This window comes from Schistocerca serialis, chromosome 3 (assembly GCF_023864345.2).
Source record: "Schistocerca serialis cubense isolate TAMUIC-IGC-003099 chromosome 3, iqSchSeri2.2, whole genome shotgun sequence".
NCBI lineage: Eukaryota > Metazoa > Arthropoda > Insecta > Orthoptera > Acrididae > Schistocerca > Schistocerca serialis.
This window is the reverse complement of record NC_064640.1, coordinates 795,659,906-795,682,169: the sequence shown is the minus strand read 5'-3', so window position 1 is coordinate 795,682,169 and position 22,264 is coordinate 795,659,906. Positions and strand designations below refer to the sequence as shown.

At 43.8% G+C, this 22,264-nt stretch overlaps 1 protein-coding gene across 1 annotated transcript in view; it reads right to left on the bottom strand.

Annotated features, from left to right (window-relative positions):
* LOC126471233 (dopamine beta-hydroxylase) overlaps positions 1-22,264 on the bottom strand; it is a 156,900-nt gene that overhangs the window by 5,597 nt on the left and 129,039 nt on the right. Inside the window, exons 5-8 of the mRNA XM_050099357.1 lie at positions 15,604-15,688; positions 12,257-12,423; positions 7,705-7,887; positions 59-246 (exon numbers count right to left, since the gene is read on the bottom strand). Coding sequence (XP_049955314.1) covers positions 59-246; positions 7,705-7,887; positions 12,257-12,423; positions 15,604-15,688 — 623 coding nt within the window. The remainder of the gene's footprint in view (positions 1-58; positions 247-7,704; positions 7,888-12,256; positions 12,424-15,603; positions 15,689-22,264) is intronic.

The following is a 22,264-nucleotide window of genomic DNA, read 5'->3' as shown; positions in this document are numbered from 1 at the left end:
TTAATCTCATTAGTTATTAAGAGTGCAAAGAACATCTCCTTGAAAATTAAAAACTTACTCGTGCAAAAATCTGAAGTATGTTTTTAAGCTTTCAGAGCTGACGGAGCTCTTGCACACTTCCAGATCAACTTTTGGATAGTAATGCACGTAATTAACGCACATCTCTTCACTGATTGCAAATCCACCGAGGGTGATGTTTTCCCGATCTTCTGTGTTGTACGTGCATGTCGTAATTAAGGCGTCTCCCTGCAACAACAGATGTTTTTTTTAAGATTAGGTATTAATTTCTTTGCCTTCAAGTACACAGTCAAAGTAAGAGAATTCGCAAAACCTTTACATAAGCAGCCTGTCACAGTAGCAAATCTTAAATTCAATAGCTGCAGTAATTAATAGAATTATTTTGTTTCTTCACACGGATGTCGTAATGTAACTTTACAAGAAGGTAATTATTCCCACAATGTATATAATTATGTTACTTTACAATAAAGATACGAACCCTAATAACTAGTTTTCAAAGATTATTCATGGGTATTTGCCGAACGATTTGATGTACGTTACTTGTAAGTGAGTAACTGTATATTCCAAGAGAATGAAAGACGACTACAAAATGTTCCTTGAAGATGTTCCATCATTCCGAAAGATGTTTCACTGGTACTTCGAAGGCTTGTGTGGTTTCACATTTCAGTATATTGATCTCAAGCCTGAATAATGTTAAAGGCTGATTTAATGCATAATCTGTGCAAAGAATTATTGGTTATAGTGGTCCTCTTCCAGTACATGTCGGTCACCATATATGGCGCTGATGGATTTTTTTTGTACCCATGTGAAGATTCTAGTTTACAAGACTCCAGATAGAGATCTGTCGCCTGCACTACGCTTGTCCGTCCCCTTCTCGAATATTGCTGCATGGTTTGGGATCCTTTCCAGATAGGATAGACGGAGGACATCGAAAAAGTCCAAAGACGGCCAGCTCGTTTTGTATTATCGCGAAGTAAGAGCGATAGTATCACGGATATGATATGCGAGTTAGGGTGACAATCATTAAAACAAAGGCGTTTTAAAATTTATCCCTAAAATTAGCCTTAACTGTAAGGGGTACAGGTGTACTATCTAAAGCAATGTATGAAAATTTGTGCCAGACCAGACGGCAAACCCGGATTTCCCGCTTATCGTCGCCTTACCACTTAGACATCCGAGAAAACTCCCTGCACCGACCCAAACTTCCATATATTACACACCTACACATTTCTCCTGAAAGATTGTTAATTCATTTACGCACACTAGCACATCTCGTGATTTCCGTGCAGGTTTTAGACTCACAGACTATCGTAGTGATTTCCGACACAGGCCCGTCTTTGCCTTATGTGTATTTATATTTGATGACAAACAACAATTTCAAATACTGAAATTACTTCCTGAAATTAAAAAAAAAAAAATTGCTCTGAACACTATGGGACTTAACTTCTAAGGTCATTAGTCCCCTAGAACTTAGAACTACTTAAACCTAACTAACCTAAGGACATCACACACATCCATGCCCGGGGCAGGATTCGAACCTGCGACCGTAGCGGTCGAGCGGTTCCACTTTGTAGCGCCAAGGACCGCTCGGCAACACCGGCCGGCCCTGAAATTCAACTTAGCTATAATAGGTATAGATGTACTACCTAAAGCGGAAAATCCAAGTGTCGCTTTAGATAATACACCTGTACCTACTTCAGTTAAGTTGGATTTCAGGAATAAATTTCAGTACTTGAAACTGTAATTCGTCACCAAATATCCTCATGTTCAGAAAAAAAACCAGAACACCTTGAACGACTACAGATAGGACGTTCATATTCACAGAACATGTGCATTAGCATGTTCTGCAGAAATTTTTAGTATTTCAATCAAGTCTGCCCGCGAGTTCAAGGTCAACATCGATATCACTGCGCAACACCACACACCAGTAAAATGTGCCTGCAGCTCTCGTTGTCGCTATGAACCGAAGGTAATGAAACAGTGTGTCTTGAGCAGATGTGCAGGATGCCTCGCAGACGTATGCGCGAACCCTACCGTCAAATCAGTGAGTTTGAATGAGGGCGCATTATTGGCATGAACGAATGTGATGCATCCATCCGGGAAAATGCTGCTCTTGTGGGACAAAATGTTTCGGCAGTGCAACGGTGTGCGCCGAATGGTTCACGGCAAGCCTTAGAACATGATATGGGTCAGGTCGCACCACCCAGACGGCCTTAAAAATATCTCGTTTGTACAATAACAGAAAAAATTTGAACAATGCAGTTTTGCATATGGATATTCGCATTGCTCAAGTAATTTTATTTGCCACTATTCGTTATCTGCTCTTGTACGAATTATATTACAACCTTCGTAACGTAATGAGTCGTTTTCTTGTTAATTTTAATTTAAAAAATCCATCTGTTACGGTCTCAGAGACGTTACGAATATAAAATATTAATATGAAATTACTCGGAGCGAGTTACTGGAGCTAAGGACCTCCTCATATGAAAACACTCACACGGTTCTAAAGAATCTCTGAAAGCTAGTTATTACAGTTCGTAAACACCTTCCACATATACGTTCTAGAACTGAATATATATATATAGGGTGGACAAAATAATAAAAGTAATGTGTCACCTGAAGACATTTTTTTCTGGGTTGTTATTACTAACCGCTATTCGCTAGGAAAGCAGCGCACTTTCGAAACGTTTCTACGCAGCTTTCCGTACAGTGTGTTTAAATTCTTGTGTGCAGCTGGTCTTAAGCTTGTGGTGTGAAGTGGAAAATATAACACGACCTTTTTTTGTAAATTATTGGTGCGTCTGTAACATTATCATCTGTTTCAATGGCTTATCTGTTATCTAACGTCCCAAGAAAGCATTATACAACGATATGACATATAATAAAAGTCAATGCTAGACTGAATCAACTACAATAACTAATGGTTGGAAATCATTCTGTCCGACTGCGATCACTGAATGGCTTAAGTAATATCAAAGTCTGTTTCAGCAGCAACGATCTGACAAGAGAGCTATACAAATTGAGTTTCTGTAGTAGGGTTAATATTTCCATACATCTTTTCAACGCGGACAACCTTTTATAGTAAAGAGGACACTGTCTGGAGCACAGAACACGGATCACCTGTGACTGAAAAATGGTAACAGGGTCTGGAGAGTAGTCTGTGATGTTTCCGCAAACAGATTCAAGAGCTACGTATGAATAACATCTGAAACAAGCCTTCGTTAAAAATTCACTGGTTTACTTTGATTATTCACTAAAAGGCACTGTCAGAGGTGCTCAATGGCCGACAGAAAAACTGAAAAAGAACTTAATCATCTTACTTCACTGGCGCACTCTTTCTCAAGAAAAACAACGTAAAGGTCAAGGTTACGTGAATCTCTGTAGAGACAAAAAAGTTGGAATGAAGGACACAAGTAGCTCAATTCCCTATAGATATAGCATTCTCTTCAAAGTGATTTCAATATCTTCTTTTCGGTCTGGCCCGCAGAATAAAATACGTCATAACACGACATTTTGTAATTAATAATTCCAGGTAAGCTGCAAATAGTTTAATTAGTATTGTTTCTTCCTTATTTCACGCTTGTTTCGGCTATAGCACCGTTCTAAAGTAAACGTGACTCTACTCACGTTTATAAAATTTGTACATAAAGCCACAAAGTAGAACATATCGAAAATACATTACAATTTCTACACAGAATACGAAAGAGTCATGCCGTGAACATCTTGGAAGAATTAGAAATATATACACACAAAAGAAATTATTCAGATGATATCATTAATGAACAAATCGATCTCAAACATCTACATCTACATTTATACTCCGCAAGCCACCCAACGGTGTGTGGCGGAGGGCACTTTACGTGCCACTGTCATTACCTCCCTTTCCTGTTCCAGTCGCGTATGGTTCGCAGGAAGAACGACTGTCTGAAAGCCTCCGTGCGCGATCTAATCTCTCTAATTTTACATTCGTGATCTCCTCGGGAGATATAAGTAGGGGGAAGCAATATATTCGATACCTCATCCAGAAACGCACCCTCTCGAAACCTGGCGAGCAAGCTACACCGCGATGCAGAGCGCCTCTCTTGCAGATGCTGCCACTTGAGTTTGTTAAACATCTCCGTGACACTATCACGGTTACCAAATAACCCTGTGACGAAACGCGCCGCTCTTCTTTAGATCTTCTCTATCTCCTCCGTCAACCCGATCTGGTACGGATCCCACACTGATGAGCAATACTCAAGTATAGGTCGAACGAGTGTTTTGTAAGCCACCTCCTTTGTTGATGGACTACATTTTCTAAGGACTCTCCCAATGAATCTCAACCTGGTACCCGCCTCACCAACAATTAATTTTATATGATCATTCCACTTCAAATCGTTCCGCGCGCATACTCCCAGATATTTTACAGAAGTAACTGCTACCAGTGTTTGTTCCGCTATCATATAATCATACAATAAAGGATCCTTCTTTCTATGTATTCGCAATACATTACATTTGTCTATGTTAAGGGTCAGTTGCCACTCCCTGCACCAAGTGCCTATCCGCTGCAGATCTTCCTGCATTTCGCTACAATTTTCTAATGCTGCAACTTCTCTGTATACTACAGCATCATCCGCGAAAAGCGGCATGGAACTTCCGACACTATCTACTAGGTCATTTATATACACTCCTGGAAATTGAAATAAGAACACCGTGAATTCATTGTCCCAGGAAGGGGAAACTTTATTGACACATTCCTGGGGTCAGATACATCACATGATCACACTGACAGAACCACAGGCACATAGACACAGGCAACAGAGCATGCACAATGTCGGCACTAGTACAGTGTATATCCACCTTTCGCAGCAATGCAGGCTGCTATTCTCCCATGGAGACGATCGTAGAGATGCTGGATGTAGTCCTGTGGAACGGCTTGCCATGCCATTTCCACCTGGCGCCTCAGTTGGACCAGCGTTCGTGCTGGACGTGCAGACCGCGTGAGACGACGCTTCATCCAGTCCCAAACATGCTCAATGGGGGACAGATCCGGAGATCTTGCTGGCCAGGGTAGTTGACTTACACCTTCTAGAGCACGTTGGGTGGCACGGGATACATGCGGACGTGCATTGTCCTGTTGGAACAGCAAGTTCCCTTGCCGGTCTAGGAATGGTAGAACGATGGCTTCGATGACGGTTTGGATGTACCGTGCACTATTCAGTGTCCCCTCGACGATCACCAGTGGTGTACGGCCAGTTTAGGAGATCGCTCCCCACACCATGATGCCGGGTGTTGGCCCTGTGTGCCTCGGTCGTATGCAGTCCTGATTGTGGCGCTCACCTGCACGGCGCCAAACACGCATACGACCATCATTGGCACCAAGGCAGAAGCGACTCTCATCGCTGAAGACGACACGTCTCCATTCGTCCCTCCATTCACGCCTGTCGCGACACCACTGGAGGCGGGCTGCACGATGTTGGGGCGTGAGCGGAAGACGGCCTAACGGTGTGCGGGACCGTAGCCCAGCTTCATGGAGACGGTTGCGAATGGTCCTCGCCGATACCCCAGGAGCAACAGTGTCCCTAATTTGCTGGGAAGTGGCGGTGCGGTCCCCTACGGCACTGCGTAGGATCCTACGGTCTTGGCGTGCATCCGTGCGTCGCTGCGGTCCGGTCCCAGGTCGACGGGCACGTGCACCTTCCGCCGACCACTGGCGACAACATCGACGTACTGTGGAGACCTCACGCCCCACGTGTTGAGCAATTCGGCGGTACGTCCACCCGGCCTCCCGCATGCCCACTATACGCCCTCGCTCAAAGTCCGTCAACTGCACATACGGTTCACGTCCACGCTGTCGCGGCATGCTACCAGTGTTAAAGACTGCGATGGAGCTCCGTATGCCACGGCAAACTGGCTGACACTGACGACGGCGGTGCACAAATGCTGCGCAGCTAGCGCCATTCGACGGCCAACACCGCGGTTCCTGGTGTGTCCGCTGTGCCGTGCGTGTGATCATTGCTTGTACAGCCCTCTCGCAGTGTCCGGAGCAAGTATGGTGGGTCTGACACACCGGTGTCAATGTGTTCTTTTTTCCATTTCCAGGAGTGTATATTGTGAAAAGCAATGGTCCCATAACACTCCCCTGTGGCACGCCAGAGGTTACTTTAACGTCTGTAGACGTCTCTCCATTGATAACAACATGCTGTGTTCTGTTTGCTAAAAATTCTTCAATCCAGCCACACAGCTGGTCCGATATTCCGTAGGCCCTTACTTTGTTTATCTGGCGACAGTGCGGAACTGTATCGAACGCCTTCCGGAAGTCAAGAAAAATAGCATCTACCTGGGAGCCTGTATCTAATATTTTCTGGGTCTCATGAACAAATAAAGCGAGTTGGGTCTCACACGATCGCTGTTTCGGAATCCATGTTGATTCCTACATAGTAGATTCTGGGTTTCCAAAAACGACATGATACTCGAGCAAAAAACATGTTCTAAAATTCTACAACAGATCGACGTCAGAGATATAGGTCTATAGTTTTGCGCATCTGCTCGACGACCCTTCTTGAAGACTGGGACTACCTGTGCTCTTTTCTAATCATTTGGAACGTTCCGTTCCTCTAGAGACTTGCGGTACACGGCTGTTAGAAGGGGGGCAAGTTCTTTCGCGTACTCTGTGTAGAATCGAATTGGTATCCCGTCAGGTCCAGTGGACTTTCCTCTGTTGAGTGATTCCAGTTGCTTTTCTATTCCTTGGACACTTATTTCGATGTCAGCCATTTTTTCGTTTGTGCGAGGATTTAGAGAAGGAACTGCAGTGCGGTCTTCCTCTGTGAAACAGCTTTGGAAAACGGTGTTTAGTATTTCAACATAAAAATTGCGTAGTAATTTTATTGGCATTTTGGAAAACGAGAACGGATAAAGATCACAATAAACAGAAAGCAAAAGATAACAATAGATACAAAGGATAACAAAGCTTTTATAGCAATGAAAAAATGGTTCAAATGGCTCTGAGCACTATGGGACTTAACATCTGTGGTCATCAGTCCCCTAGAACTTAGAGCTACTTAAACCTAACTAACCTAAGGACATCACACACATCCAAGCCCGAGGCAGGATTCGAACCTGCGACCGTAGCGGTCGTGCGGTTCCAGACTGAGCGCCTTTACCGCGAGACCACCGCGGCCGCCTAGCAATGAAACCCAACTAAGATCACTGACTAGCAAAGTTTACACTGTAAACATAAATCACCACAGAGAATAAACTGCCAATCCATCTGTGAAATTTATTTCAAGAAAATGTTCTATACAAACAAAACTAACGTGATTATAAAGATCTAGCAACAAACAGACAGTCGACAGTTTACTCACTGATGCAATATGCGCATCTATTCCAACTAGATGTAAGTATGTATACAAACTAACCTTTACGTACTACTTTCATAAATGTAAGTCCATTCACGAAATGTAACATCTACAGATTTACTTGAGTATTGCGCTATAGCTGAAACAAGCTTTTACGAAAGAAGAAGCATTATTAATTAAAATATTTGCAGCTAATCTAGGATTATTCATTACAAAATGTCACATTATGGAGTGTTTTCGTTATTTTGTCCATCCTCGGTATATTTTATCTGTTAACAAATATTGTTTATTTACTCATAACTGGAAAAGATAAAGACAAGGTAGTAAGCCATAAATTGAGACTTACAGGCAATATAGTCACTGGTCTCTTCAGGAGCCTGATTTCCTGAAAATGTGTGCTGTAGTGGTTGTCTCTATTGAGTTCGGGCATTTCACGACCATCACGGATGTGCCTCGTATAAACGCGGATTCCTGTGAGGTGGGTGTGAAGCTGCGATCCAAATATTGTAATTCCTTCGGGAGGAATTCCCTGAAAGAAAAACACTTCAAACTAACTTTTATATACAATTATCAGATAAATAATAAAGTTGCACTCCACATACACTGATGAGCTAAAACATTATATCCACCTCCTTAATAGCGTGTTGGTCCATCTTTGGAACGCAATGTAGAAGCAATTCCGCTTCCCGTGGATTCAACAAGTGCTTGGCAGGTTTCCGAAGGTATGTGGCACCAGATGTTCACGTACTGATCGCGCAGTTCCCTTAAATTACAGGCCGATGATTTGTGGGTGCAGAAATGGCTTCAGATAGCGTCCCAGATATGTTCCATCGAGTTCAGATCAAGAGAATTTGCTAGGCAAGACATCAACGTGAGTTAACTATGATGTTCCTCAAATGACTGTGGCATGATTCTGGCCTTGTGACACGGACAGTTATCCTGATGGAAGATGTAAATGCCATCGGGGAAGACATCAAGTATGCAGATATGTAGGTGGTTCACAGTAATGTTCGCATAATCCAGAGCTGTCATGGTGTTTCGATAACTAACACAGGTGCCATGGCAGCCCAGATGCATATCCCTCATTGCATAATACGATGGAGGTTTGATACGTCAGGCAAATGAAAGAATGGAAAACATTTGTTGCGCCCTCATGGTTGATAAGCTTGGTTATTTCAAGGATCGTATAAAGAATCTCAACAATGGACAGCGTGCAGTTCGTTCTTGACAGCTGTCTACATTGATCAGTGTGTCGGCTGCGACTGAAAACGGAGAAAACCGAGTTTCGTGCTGTTATTAAACATTTTCATTTGAAGGGCTGGACTGCCACACAAATCAGTATCGTATTCGAAGAAGTTCACGTGCACTCTGCATCCGCATTGTAGACCATGTACTTTTGGATTAATGAATTTGAACGTGATAAGACAAGTACTGAATACGAAGCAAAATCTAGCCGTCCGTCCAATTGAGATCACCACAAAGGAAATCATTGTTTATGAAAGACCGCCGAATAAAAATTCGTGAGATTACTGATGTGAGACTGTAGGCATGTCAACTGCGGGAGCGCAAAACATCCAGCATGGAGAATGGGCTATGAAGAAGCCGTGTGTGACGTGGGTGTCGCGTTTGCTCATAGTCGACGAAAAGCGCATCCGGCTCAGCATTTCAACACAATGTCTGACTATGTTTAATCGCAATCCGCAAGACGTTTTTCGCCGGTTTGTGACTGTTGATGAAACCTGGATCCATCATTACACACTAGAGTCAACACGATAGTCAAAAAATGGTTCAAATGGCTCTGAGCACTATGGGACTTAACATCTGTGGTCATCAGTCCCCTAGAACTTAGAACTACTTAAACCTAACTAACCTAAGGACAACACACACATCCATGCCCGAGGCAGGATTCGAACCTGCGACCGTAGCGGTCCCGCGGTTCCGGACTGAGCGCCTGAACCGCTAGACCACCGCGACCGGCACACGATAGTCAAAACAATGGACAAAGGCTGATGAAAGTGCACCGAAGAAGGCAAAGATCATTTTGTCAGTAGGTAAGGTGATGGCCACTGTTTTTTGGGATACACGAAAAGTATTCCTCATAGATTACTTTGAAAAATGCAGAACCATAACTGGACCCTTCATTGTTGGACCCTTTGAAACTTACGTTGGCCGAAGAAAGACCAAGATGCTCTTTCACCAGGACAAGGTACCATCCCACACATCGGCGATAAAAATGGAGAAAGTGCATGAATTGGGCTCTGAATTGGTTCGTCATCCATCCTATTCACCGACTTAACCAAGCGAAGTGGCGTAGTTGCAGTCGTTAGTACACTGGACTCGCATTCGGAAGGAGAACGGTTCAAACCCGCGTCTGGCCATCCAGATCTAGGTTTTCCATGATTTCCCTAAATCGTTCCAGGCAAATACCGGGATGGATCCATTGAAAGGGCGGTCAATCTCCTTCGCCATCACTGACACAATCCGAGCTTGTGCTCCGTCTTTAATGTCCTCGATGTCGATGGGACGTTAAACCCGATCTTCCTTCCATTTTCTTCTTTCACCTTACTTGGCTCCAAATGACTTCTTCCAGTTCCCTAACCTGAAACTTTGATTTGCTGGGGAGAAATTTTCATTAAATGAGGAAGTGATAGTTATAATCAACGAGTATTTTGCGGAGTTTGACATAAACTATTTTTGCTATGGGATGAAACAGCTGGAGGTTTCCTGGACCAAGTGTATATCCCTCAAAGGACACTGCGTCAAGAGGTAATGTGAAGTGTCCTCGAAACAAACGTTTTTCTTACTTTTTACCAGACTTATCAAACTACCCTCATACTGCCCCCACCGACATGCTTGTGCGGCGCGGTGTATGTTTAGAATAGCCCTTCACCTGAGTGACTGTGTACCCACACACGACACTCGACACCATGTAAAAAGGAACGTGATTCATCCGACCAGGTAACACTTTTCTATTGATCCACAGTCCAATCTCGAGGATCTCGTGCCCACATTTCAATCGTAATTGGCGAAGTCGTTGGTCAAGTCGGAACAGAGAGCGCCGTGTTCAACAATGTGCGCTGAGCGATGTGCTCCGGAACACTTGTGCCTGCACCAGCATTGTCAGATGTGCCACAGATCGCCGCCTACTGCTTTACAGATTTGGAAAGCCTCTGACCCTCCATGTTCTGTGAAGAGGCGTAGTTGTCCAACATTTTGTCGCCTATCCAAATTCCTATTTGCGCCCCGCATCGTCGTTGGAATGATTCCCCAATGGTCTCTGCTCCGGTTGCATACTTTCATTAGGTGATCACAGAGCCACCAAGCTGCATTCAGTCTCACGGTCGGTAGTTGTCATAACGTTTTAGCTCATCAGTGTAGGCTACATTCATTTCCACGTTTCGTAAGACGTGACATTCTAATTAATTTTTCTACTGTGTTAAGATGAAAATAATACATTACGCAAGCATCTTACAATAGCTGTTAAGTACTCCTGAAGAGTGGGAGGCTTTTTTTACAGCAGACTAATACTTAAAAGATAAAAAATGGGTTATTTTTAGTTTGCTGATCATTTAAATAAAGAGCAGCTCTCCTTTACCCTACCTACAAGGTGGAAAGAAATCACGCTTACATCTTTTCAAATTAATGTGTGAAATGTTGAATAATTTGTCCATATCTCAATTTCACCATTTCTGCTGCAGATTTCTCAAAGCGTAATTTTCTGCATGGGTTTGGATAACTTTAGAATTTATTTCCATTGCCTTAAATTGATTCTATTCTTTAATATTTGGTTCAATTTTTTAATTTAGTTATTTGCTATTTTATTACATCTGCCTTTTGAACCACATTATTGCAACCTTATTTTCTTCTTCCTACCATCACTCCAGGAAATTTACTTTGTTTTCCAGTATCATTAACCGCCTCATAAATTTCATTATAGCCACATTTATATATTTCAATATTTTCTACTTTTTCCAAGTGGTTTTTTTCTATTTCCCCTATTTTTGACCACTTCGATGCGATTTATCCTCTGCATTTACGTTATATATGGTTCCTTGCACCACCAAGTTGATATCTGTGTTACCATTTTTTCTAAGCTGCTTTCTCATTCAGTTAAGGAACATAGAAAACTGTTCAGTATTTTCTCTATCTCCTTGAAACTGTTGACACTACGTTTCGTGTAGAGTGACCTCCCCGTATTAGGAGTTACATGGAGAATAGCATCTTTGTTCCAAGGTCGTACACTCAGTTTGTGCTCTTATTTTTTAATCACGTTTTCGACACAAAGTATTCTCTTTCTATTTTTGTGCCTGAGATGATTGGCACAGTCACTATTTGGTCTCCATTACATAAAAGTTAAAACTTTCCTGAGGCTATGAAAAACAAGAGCAGTATTTGATACTAGACACAACAGATGACAAACGTGTTCCGTGACTTACGTCATTTCTGTTGAGCATGTAAGTATTACCGAACAGTACTTCAGAATGGAAAGTTCTGGTTTCAGAAAACCTTTTGAAAGTAACTTCACGATATTAATAAATCCGCTGACCACATTGAATTATAACAGTTTTATCTCACATCATGTGCTGTATTCGATAAAGATCATGAACATTTCAAAATGGGTACGTAAGCTACAGTTTATCTTGTGTGGTGCATCTAACCAATAATTATATTTCTCGGATTTTGGTTTACATATTCAATAAATTACATACGTTTGGAAGAAAGAAATGTGAATTGGAAGAGTTCGTTTAATCTCCAAGGAAAATTGTTCACACAAAATTATAATTATGTTCTAAAATCTTCCTTTCTTCTTTTTACATCCGGTTGAATAATAAACTTAACATATATTGTGTATATGCCGGTGGTGTACAAACAACAAATCAGTTTTTGAAAATACTTACCACTGCTGTACATTCAGTTATACAATAGCCAGACAGTGTAAAAGCTGGTTGCTTTGGTGGGATTGCCATTTTGTCAGTGTATTCCAGACCCAATTCAATTACGCCACCGTCAAATAGCCGCAGCTCAGATGTTAAATGTAAGCGAACTCCAGAACTGTCAACCCAATCTGGAAAAGATTTTAAAAATAAAATTGTTAACTATTATCGAGGACAGTGAACATGTGAATAAGAGTGTAATTCTAAAAACAGGGAAAAAACAGAAAAGAGTGATGTATTATTTCCATACAGAGATTCTAAGATGTCTCCAATACTGTACTATTAATTGTTGCTCTGGCAGTTACTGCAGCGGCCACTGCCTACCGTGCTGAAAGAAGCAAGTATATAATAAAGTCGTCGATATGAACATTTTCTGTACTGTCCGAATATCACAAATTCGTTAGAGGAAGAGACTCATTTCTCTTTTTAAAATTTTGGGTAGATTGTTTTATACTGACATGAAACATTACTTCCTCAGAGAAATTCTGGTAAATCATGATATGTAAGAATCACTTTCGAATGGAGGTCTGTTGCTGTTGCTGTGTTGGATATTACCTCGACAACCAGTTAATTTGAAATGAAAGATTTCCCTGTTCGATTAGGCTGGGAAAAGGTATTAGCAGCGGTCTTGTAGGAAAAATCTGACAATTCTCATAAACTGAAACCCTGAATTCATGAAAATTTTAAAACTGAGTAACAGCAGCGGGATCTGAACTCTTATTCTTCCAGTTGCAAATTCAGCTCATAATCGTATTCGATATCTTCTAAGGGAGAACTGGCCTTTCATAGTAACGAACAGCTTCAGAGATATAACGCATGCTCAATTCTCAACGTCTTACTCAATTACTAAAGAACCGCGCGACTGCTACGGTCGCAGGTTCGAATCCTGCCTCGGGCGTGGATGTGTGTGATGTCCTTAGATTAGTTAGGTTTAAGTAGTTCTAAGTTCTATGGGACTGATGACTGCAGCTGTTAAGTCCCATAGTGCTCAGAACCATTTTTTCAATTACTAAATAATTCCCTTCGGACCTGAATAATATTCGACTTTGTATGTGACGTAGGAAACACATTTTAAGTATCCGCTAACAGTCGGGATTAATATGGCACGACCCATATACTGAGGTGACGAAAGTCATGGGGTACCTCCTAATATCGTGCCGGACCTCCGTTTGCTCGGCGTAGTGCAGTAACTCGACGGGGCATGGACTAAAAAAATCATTAAAAGTCCCCTGCAGAAATATTGAGATATACTGTCTTTATAGCCACCCATAATTGCGAAAGTGTGGTAGTGCAGGATGTTGTGCACAAACTGACCTCTCGATTATGTCCCATAAATGTTCGCTGGGATTCATGTCGGGCGATTTGGGTGGCCAAATTATTCTCTCGGATTGTCCAGAATGTTCTCCAAACCAATCGTGAACAATTGTGGCTCGGTGACATAACATCGTTGTTTGGTAACATGAAGCCCACGAATGGCAGATAATGGTCTCCAAGTATCGGAACATAACCATTTGCAGCCTATGATTGGTTCAGTTGGACCACAGAACCCAGTCCATTCCATATAAACATAGCCCACATCATTATGGAGCCACAAGCAGCTTGCAAAGTGCCTTGTTGACAACTTGTGTCCATGGCTATCCTCAGTTCTTATCAAATGAAATCGGGACTCATCTGAGCAGCCCACGGTTTTCCAGTTGCCAAGGGTCCAACCGACATAATCATGAGCCCAGGAGAGGCGCTGCAGGCGATGTCGTACTATTAGCAAAGGCACACGTGTCGATCGTCTGCTGCCGTAGCCCATCAACGCCAAATCTCGCCGCACTGTCCTGACGGGCACCTTCGTCGTACATCTCATATTGACTGTCTCATATTGATTATTTTACGCAGAAGTTGTTGGTCTATTAGCACTGACAACTCTACGCAAACGCCGCTGCTCTCGGTCGTTAAGTGAAGCCCGTTGGCCCCTGCGTTGTCCGTAGAGAGAGGTTATGCCCGAAATTTTATATTCTCGGCACGCTCTTCACACTGTGTAGCTCGAAATATTGAATTTCGTAACGATTTCTGAAATGGAATGTCCCATGCGCCTTGTTCCAACTACCATTCCGCGTTCGAAGTATGTTAATTACCGCCGTGCGCCCATAATCACGTCGGAAACCTTTTCTCGTGAATCACACGGGCACAAATGTCAGCTCTGCCAATGCACTGCCTTTTTATACCTTCTGTACGCGATACTACCGCCATCTATATTTGTGCATATCGCTGTCCCATGACTTTTGTCACCTCAGTGTACTTCGAAACACAGAAATATTGGATAACAACAAGAACTGTTAGATACAAAGATTGATAGTATCAGCGTTCATTTTTGTGGCAAAATCCGAGTAGTAATCCGTTCCGAATTCATCAGTTTCTCAGTTTTTGTTCATAAATCCGTTAATGAGTTACTGCAAAGCTGGGCAGGAAACCTATTAATTCCACTTACGCACTTCAAACCACGACTGGAAACTTAAACAACTCTTTCGACACGTACACTCGTCATTTGACGTGAACCGAAATTTCACAGTGAATCAAGGAATCCATATTCATTTCATTTGTGGTAGACTCTGTTACCAGTTCGAATGATCGACAAAATTTTGCCATTTATATCTTCTACAAGTGCGGTATTCAGTGAAAGCAAAAATTGCACACATTATTAGTGCCAGACGCGAGGAGATTCTCGGTCAACTGCGTGTAGCCAGAGAATAATAAAGTTTTAAGCGGTTTAGGTGTTGTAACAGCCAAATTAATGACGCGCTATCTACAAAGCAATGTTTCTCATCCTATTTCCTGTTTTAATAATTTCTCAGATTATCTTCAAACTAACGTTGGGTGGCAAAATGAGACAGTGTGCTTTTCCAGATCTAATTCACCGTTTTGTCACGAAAAGCACTCAACGGAAGCACATTATTCTTAACTACAAAATAATGAAAACATCAAACATTACAGTTATCACACATTTGGTTTGAATGAAATGGTAGATTTTCAGATAAGAAGTACTCATTATCATCGGAAAACACGTCAAGTAAACTGCTACATCAATTTTCCGGCTTTCGTTAGCAGTAGAAAATGTAATATACATCATATCAAGAAATGTCGTGATATTTAAACACACCGCCTGACAAAAAATTTAAGTAAGTTGTTAATATTGATTCTTTCTGGAAAATAGAAATGCCAGTTTAATATTTGTACTCAGATTTTCAACAGAAATTCTCTCAGTGTGCCTAAGACAGAGAATATGGCATTATTTTTCAAAAAGAAATTTTGTCTCAGCTTACCAGAACGTAATTCCGGGTTATTATAATGAACTTCCAGCATGACATATGGATTGAACCCTGGGCCGCCGATCGGAAGGCCTGCTTCCTAATAAAAAGAAACAGGCAAATGTATAGTATTTGAAGTTTTTTTGAAGGAAAAGAAACAGTTTCACAATCTATTGTGCTTGATGTCGTTATAAACTAGACATGGTGCAAACTACAGGAAAACCTTACGACGAAAATATAATGTGTTATTTACAATTTTATTTGTCTAATAATCAAAATAGTTTGTTTTCAATCTCTGTAAAATAAATCAGTTATCAACTGAAATTTACTTCCAGGAAAATATAGTGCTGGCCATTAAAATCGACACCATAAGGCAATAAACATCAAATTGTCTTTAAATCCACCACATGTCTGCATATCCAAAAGATTAGCATCTCAGCGCGGCCACACAAAATAGAAAAGTAACGCCAACTACATTCTTCATGTAAGGAACGATTACGCGGCGGGTTCCTCATTCAGAGATAGCATGTGAATGTTGTTTGTTTTTTAGAAGATTATGTTATGTCTCATGTAAGAAATGAGAACGTCTACCAGCCCATGTCGGAATTCTACAGCGGCAGGATCGTGGCCTACTGAGACTGCAGGTTATCGTTTCGCGATGTTCCTGATCGCGTTTTTCGAGATCCCACGACTGTCATGCGAACTTGGAGTCTATGACCTCAGGAGGTGATCCTCAACGCCATGCAGGATCGCAACGGCTTCGTCCAACTACCACCTGGGAGGACAGACGTGTCGTTTGCTCAGCTGTGCAGAATCGTACAGCCACAACACTTTCCTCGAGTCATCAAATTAGCTTGTTTGCAGCAAGACGAGTATTTACATGGGCAGTGCGATGACGTCTGGAGCAGCACTAACTGTCACCATGGCGACCAGTGTTGCGGTTTCCCTAGACTAGCGCCCGAGAGGTCAGACACATCGTCTGCTCGTCCGTGCGGGATCGTACAGCCACGTCACATTCCTCGAGTCACCAGATTGGTTTGTTTGCAGCAAAGTGAGTAACCACGTGGACAGTGCAACGACGTCTGGAGCAGTACGAAATGTCAACACAGCGACCAGTGTTGCGGTTTCCTGTGACACGGCTGCAGAGAGAGAAGTGCGACAACAGTGGTGCGTCCAACGACGGCATTAGGCACAGGAGTGCCACTGTATCGTCTTTTCAGACTCTGTCCACTACTGCTAATGGCATGCATGTATTTCTTCCCTTGCTTTTTCCTTATGATACCCCTTCGATTCTTACGTCATCTGTTCTGTTAATTTATAACACCATTTTGTGGCACCAGATTTCAAAACCTCCCAGTTACGACTTTTTCAGTTTTCCCACAATCTACGTTTCGTTTACGCAAAAAAAAATAATTGCTCCAGACAATGTAATACACTCCTGGAAATTGAAACAAGAACACCGTGAATTCATTGTCCCAGGAAGGGGAAACTTTATTGACACATTCCTGGGGTCAGATACATCACATGATCACACTGACAGAACCACAGGCACATAGACACAGGCAACAGAGCATGCACAATGTCGGCACTAGTACAGTGTATATCCACCTTTCGCAGCAATGCAGGCTGCTATTCTCCCATGGAGACGATCGTAGAGATGCTGGATGTAGTCCTGTGGAACGGCTTGCCATGCCATTTCCACCTGGCGCCTCAGTTGGACCAGCGTTCGTGCTGGACGTGCAGACCGCGTGAGACGACGCTTCATCCAGTCCCAAACATGCTCAATGGGGGACAGATCCGGAGATCTTGCTGGCCAGGGTAGTTGACTTACACCTTCTAGAGCACGTTGGGTGGCACGGGATACATGCGGACGTGCATTGTCCTGTTGGAACAGCAAGTTCCCTTGCCGGTCTAGGAATGGTAGAACGATGGCTTCGATGACGGTTTGGATGTACCGTGCACTATTCAGTGTCCCCTCGACGATCACCAGTGGTGTACGGCCAGTGTAGGAGATCGCTCCCCACACCATGATGCCGGGTGTTGGCCCTGTGTGCCTCGGTCGTATGCAGTCCTGATTGTGGCGCTCACCTGCACGGCGCCAAACACGCATACGACCATCATTGGCACCAAGGCAGAAGCGACTCTCATCGCTGAAGACGACACGTCTCCATTCGTCCCTCCATTCACGCCTGTCGCGACACCACTGGAGGCGGGCTGCACGATGTTGGGGCGTGAGCGGAAGACGGCCTAACGGTGTGTGGGACCGTAGCCCAGCTTCATGGAGACGGTTGCGAATGGTCCTCGCCGATACCCCAGGAGCAACAGTGTCCCTAATTTGCTGGGAAGGGGCGGTGCGGTCCCCTACGGCACTGCGTAGGATCCTACGGTCTTGGCGTGCATCCGTGCATCGCTGCGGTCCGGTCCCAGGTCGACGGGCACGTGCACCTACCGCCGACGACTGGCGACAACATCGATGTACTGTGGAGACCTCACGCCCCACGTGTTGACCAATTCGGCGGTACGTCCACCCGGCCTCCCGCATGCCCACTATACGCCCTCGCTCAAAGTCCGTCAACTGCACATACGGTTCACGTCCACGCTGTCGCGGCATGCTACCAGTGTTAAAGACTGCGATGGAGCTCCGTATGCCACGGCAAACTGGCTGACACTGACGGCGGCGGTGCACAAATGCTGCGCAGCTAGCGCCATTCGACGGCCAACACCGCGGTTCCTGGTGTGTCCGCTGTGCCGTGCGTGTGATCATTGCTTGTACAGCCCTCTCGCAGTATCCGGAGCAAGTATGGTGGGTCTGACACACCGGTGTCAATGTGTTCTTTTTTCCATTTCCAGGAGTGTATTAAACGTTCGACGATTAAAGATATATGAAATAATTTCTACCATAGGTACGAGGGCTATTCGGAAAGTTATGAACGATAGGTCGCGAAATGGAAACCACAGTGAAAATCAAGACTGTTTTATTTGCAACGGTTAGCTGCACTTTCCAGCTACTTTTCTACACAGTCGCCGCTCAGACTTAGACATCTGTCGTAGCATTGTACCAACTTTTCAATTCTCTCGTTATAGAAGACAGCCGCAGGTGGTACGGGACACAATGGACACAGGTACGAGGCGGAGAGTTTGCAGATTTCTAGTGGGGCAGAAAGTTCGCAGGGCGGAGAATTCATACATTCCGTGCAGCGACTCGTCGACCGAGAGCATCCCAGACGTGTTCCATGGAGTTTAGGTCTGGAGAACAGGCAGGCCACTCCATTCGCCTGATATCTTCTGTTTCAAGGTACTCCTCCACGATGGCAGCTCGGTGGGGCCGTGCATTATCATCCATCAGGAGGAAGGTGGGACCCACTGCACCCCTGAAAAGGCTGGTGCAAAATGACGTCCCGATACACCTGACCTGTTACAGTTCCACTGTCAAAGACATGAAGGGGTGTACGTGCACCAATCATTATCCCACCCCACACCATCAAACCACGACCTCCATACAGGTCCCTTTCAACGGCAGTATCTGGTTCCTGGTTCACGCCAAATGAAAACCTGGCGAGAATCACTGTTCAGACTATACCTGGACCACTGTTCCAATGACCATGTACTGCGTTCTTGACACCAGGCTTTACGGGCTCTCTCGTGACCAGGGGTCAGTGGGATGCACCTTGCAGGTTTTTGGGCGAATAAACCATGTCTGTTCAGTCGCCTGTAGACTGTGTGTCTGGAGGCAACTGTTCCAGTGGTTGCGGTAAGGTCCCGAGCAAGGATACCTGCAGTACTCCGTGGCCGTCTGCGGGCACTGATGGTGAGATATCGGTCTCCTTGTGGTGTTGTACACTGTGGACGTCCCGTGCTGTAGCGCCTGGACACGTTTCCTGTCTGCTGGAATCGTTGCCATACTATTGAGATCACACTTTGTGGCACACGGTGGGCCCGTGCTACAACCTGCTGTGTTTGACCAGCCTCCAGTCGCCCTAGTATTCTACCCCTCATAACGTCATCAATATGTGTTCTTTGAGCCATTTTCAACACACAGTCACCATTAGCACGTCTAAAAACGTCTAAACACTTACTCGCTGCAACTTGCTGTGACATGCACCAACACACCTCTGTGTATGTGGACTGTTGCCAGCGCCACCGAGCGACGACCGCAGGTCAAATGCACCGTATGGTCATACCCTGAGGTTATTTAAACCCACAAACTGCCCACCAGAGCGTTGTTTCACCATGTATCAGCATTATCCTGAATTTATGAGTATAAGTGTATTTGTTCCAATGAAGGATGCACTCCACGGGAAGCAGTATGTGGATGATGGGGAGATTATTGATGCAGCAAGACGTTGGCTCCGACGTCGACCAGTAGACTAGAATCATGCAGGCATACAGGCCCTCCCAGTAAGGTTGAGTAAGGCCGTCACACTGAACAGAGATTATGTTGAAAAATTGGTTTTGTAACCAAAAGAGTGGGGAATAATACGGTGTATTGGAATCCTGAATAAAACGAACCTGCTTTCAGAAAAAAAATGTTGCATTACTTACTGAACGTCCCTCGTATGTAGGATCTGTGCCTCGTTTACTGAATTCTGGCCGTAAGTAAATACGAAACTGAATTTCTCACCAATTTTTGGACCGTTCTGAAAACAATACCAATGATGTTTAGCGTTGCTCCACCTACTGACGCCAGTAACGAAATAGCGAGCAAAGGAGTGGGCGAAGGCCGGTGGCGCTACAACATGTATGGCACATTCGTGTTCGCCTACAGGGTAGGTAATGGGCAGTGTTTCCTCATACAGAAAAAGGATTGTTCTTATTTATTAATTTGCAAAGAGTAAAAAATAAACTATTACTTGTGAACAGATAAGTCTACTGAACGAACAGGATAGGAGAAATGAGAGAAGAGTCCTGAATTGCAAACGTGAAAGATCGGCATTCTTTAGGACAGTGCACATTTTCATATGTCGTCAAATAAGGAAATCGGAGAATTAGAAGTAGAAAATGTTGTACCATCAGCCTTATCACTCTACCCGCCATATTTTGTATCCACTAACATCCACTTATTACCAAATCTAAAGAAAGAGGAAGAGTTCTATGACATTGCAATCTCATAGACCACTAGGGATTGTTCAGCTGCCTAATTGGAAAAGGTTTTCTTCCTCCTTGCACAATAGCTTCTTTCTTAGCTGGGTGTGAGGGTTGTGGCTTAATCGTATCTGTTGAGTTTGGTTGACTAATGAGTGTATAGTGTGGTGGCATGTTTGTCTTGTGTGATGAAGAGAGAAGGGAAAGAGTGAAATCCAGCCTCGGTACACAGTCTATTTCTCTCGCATAGCACGAACGTTATGGCTGGGCTTAACGTGCCCATCCGATGAGAGGACTACCAACGGCAGTTTCACTCACATGCCTTCACTCTATGAGAAATTTGGAATTTTTAATTCCAGAAACTGGCGCAAGGTATGTTTATCAGTCTGCCACCACCTCTCCATTTATCGCCCAGTTTCTTGCACCACCAGGATTCAAACCGGCTACCTCCAAGTCGAGCACCAACGTACAGCCATGCGTCAGTGGCTTCGTCTACAGAGTGGAGTAGCCTACGTGGAATTTGTGACTGAGAATCGCTTGGTCTGCTATGGAGCGTTTATAGGAATCATAGATAGATATTTTGCAGGGATCGAATCAACTCACTGTAAATACGTTGGCTAAAGTGCAGTAGTCTAAAACGAGACTGCTTCGAAAAAAATTGTATTTTCCCTAAAAAATGTAAAAGTAAAAATGTAATGTCGTATGGAACTGTTGGCTGGAATATCCCACGGGGTGGGTTCAGCCAACTGTCTGGAAAGTTATTCTTCCTCCGTGCACATGGGTCCTTTTCCTTGCGGATGTGTGAGAGTTGCTGTTTATGTCCATCATTACAGAGATGGCTGTGGGACCTCGGAGGTCCCTATCGAATTTCAAATCAAACATCTGTCAGCCGTCTTGTTTCCAAATTGTTATTTTATTGGTCTACCAGTTTCGGCGATATATTACGCCATCTTCAGGCCCCCTGACCGATGTGTAGGAAGGTTCCAACCTCGGTTCAGGTCAAAGTAAGGACCAGCATTCAAAGATTGGTATCCGTAGGTTTCTGCTTGATACAGCGATCACTTCAAGCGTCATCTGTCAACTGTTTGATAAACTGGTTTGAATGTTTATCTAACCAGTCGGCAGATGATGCTTGAAGTGATCGCTGTATCAAGCAGAAATCTACAGACACCAGTCTTTGAATGCTGGCCCCTATTTTGACCGAAACCGAGGTTGGAACCTTCCTACTCGTCGGTCAGGGGGCTTGAAGACGGCGTAATATACCGCGGAAATTGTATCCCAATAAAATAACAGTTTGTAAATTAGACGGGTGAAAGGTTTTTGGTTTGGCATTCGATGTGAGAGTTATATCGTTATGTGTATTTGTAGAGTGTAGGTGAGAGTAATGGATGCGTGCATAGTGTAGTCTCATGTTTGTGTTGTATGATGGTGATGAGAGGAGGGAGTGAGTGAAACCCGGTGCCGGCACATAGCACACTATTCTCAAATAGCACCAAGAGGGTCGCCGAGCTTAACATTCCCATCCGACAGACGGAGCACCATCAACAGTGTGGCATGCCTCACCTCATGAGACGCTGTGGAGAGGTTTGGAATT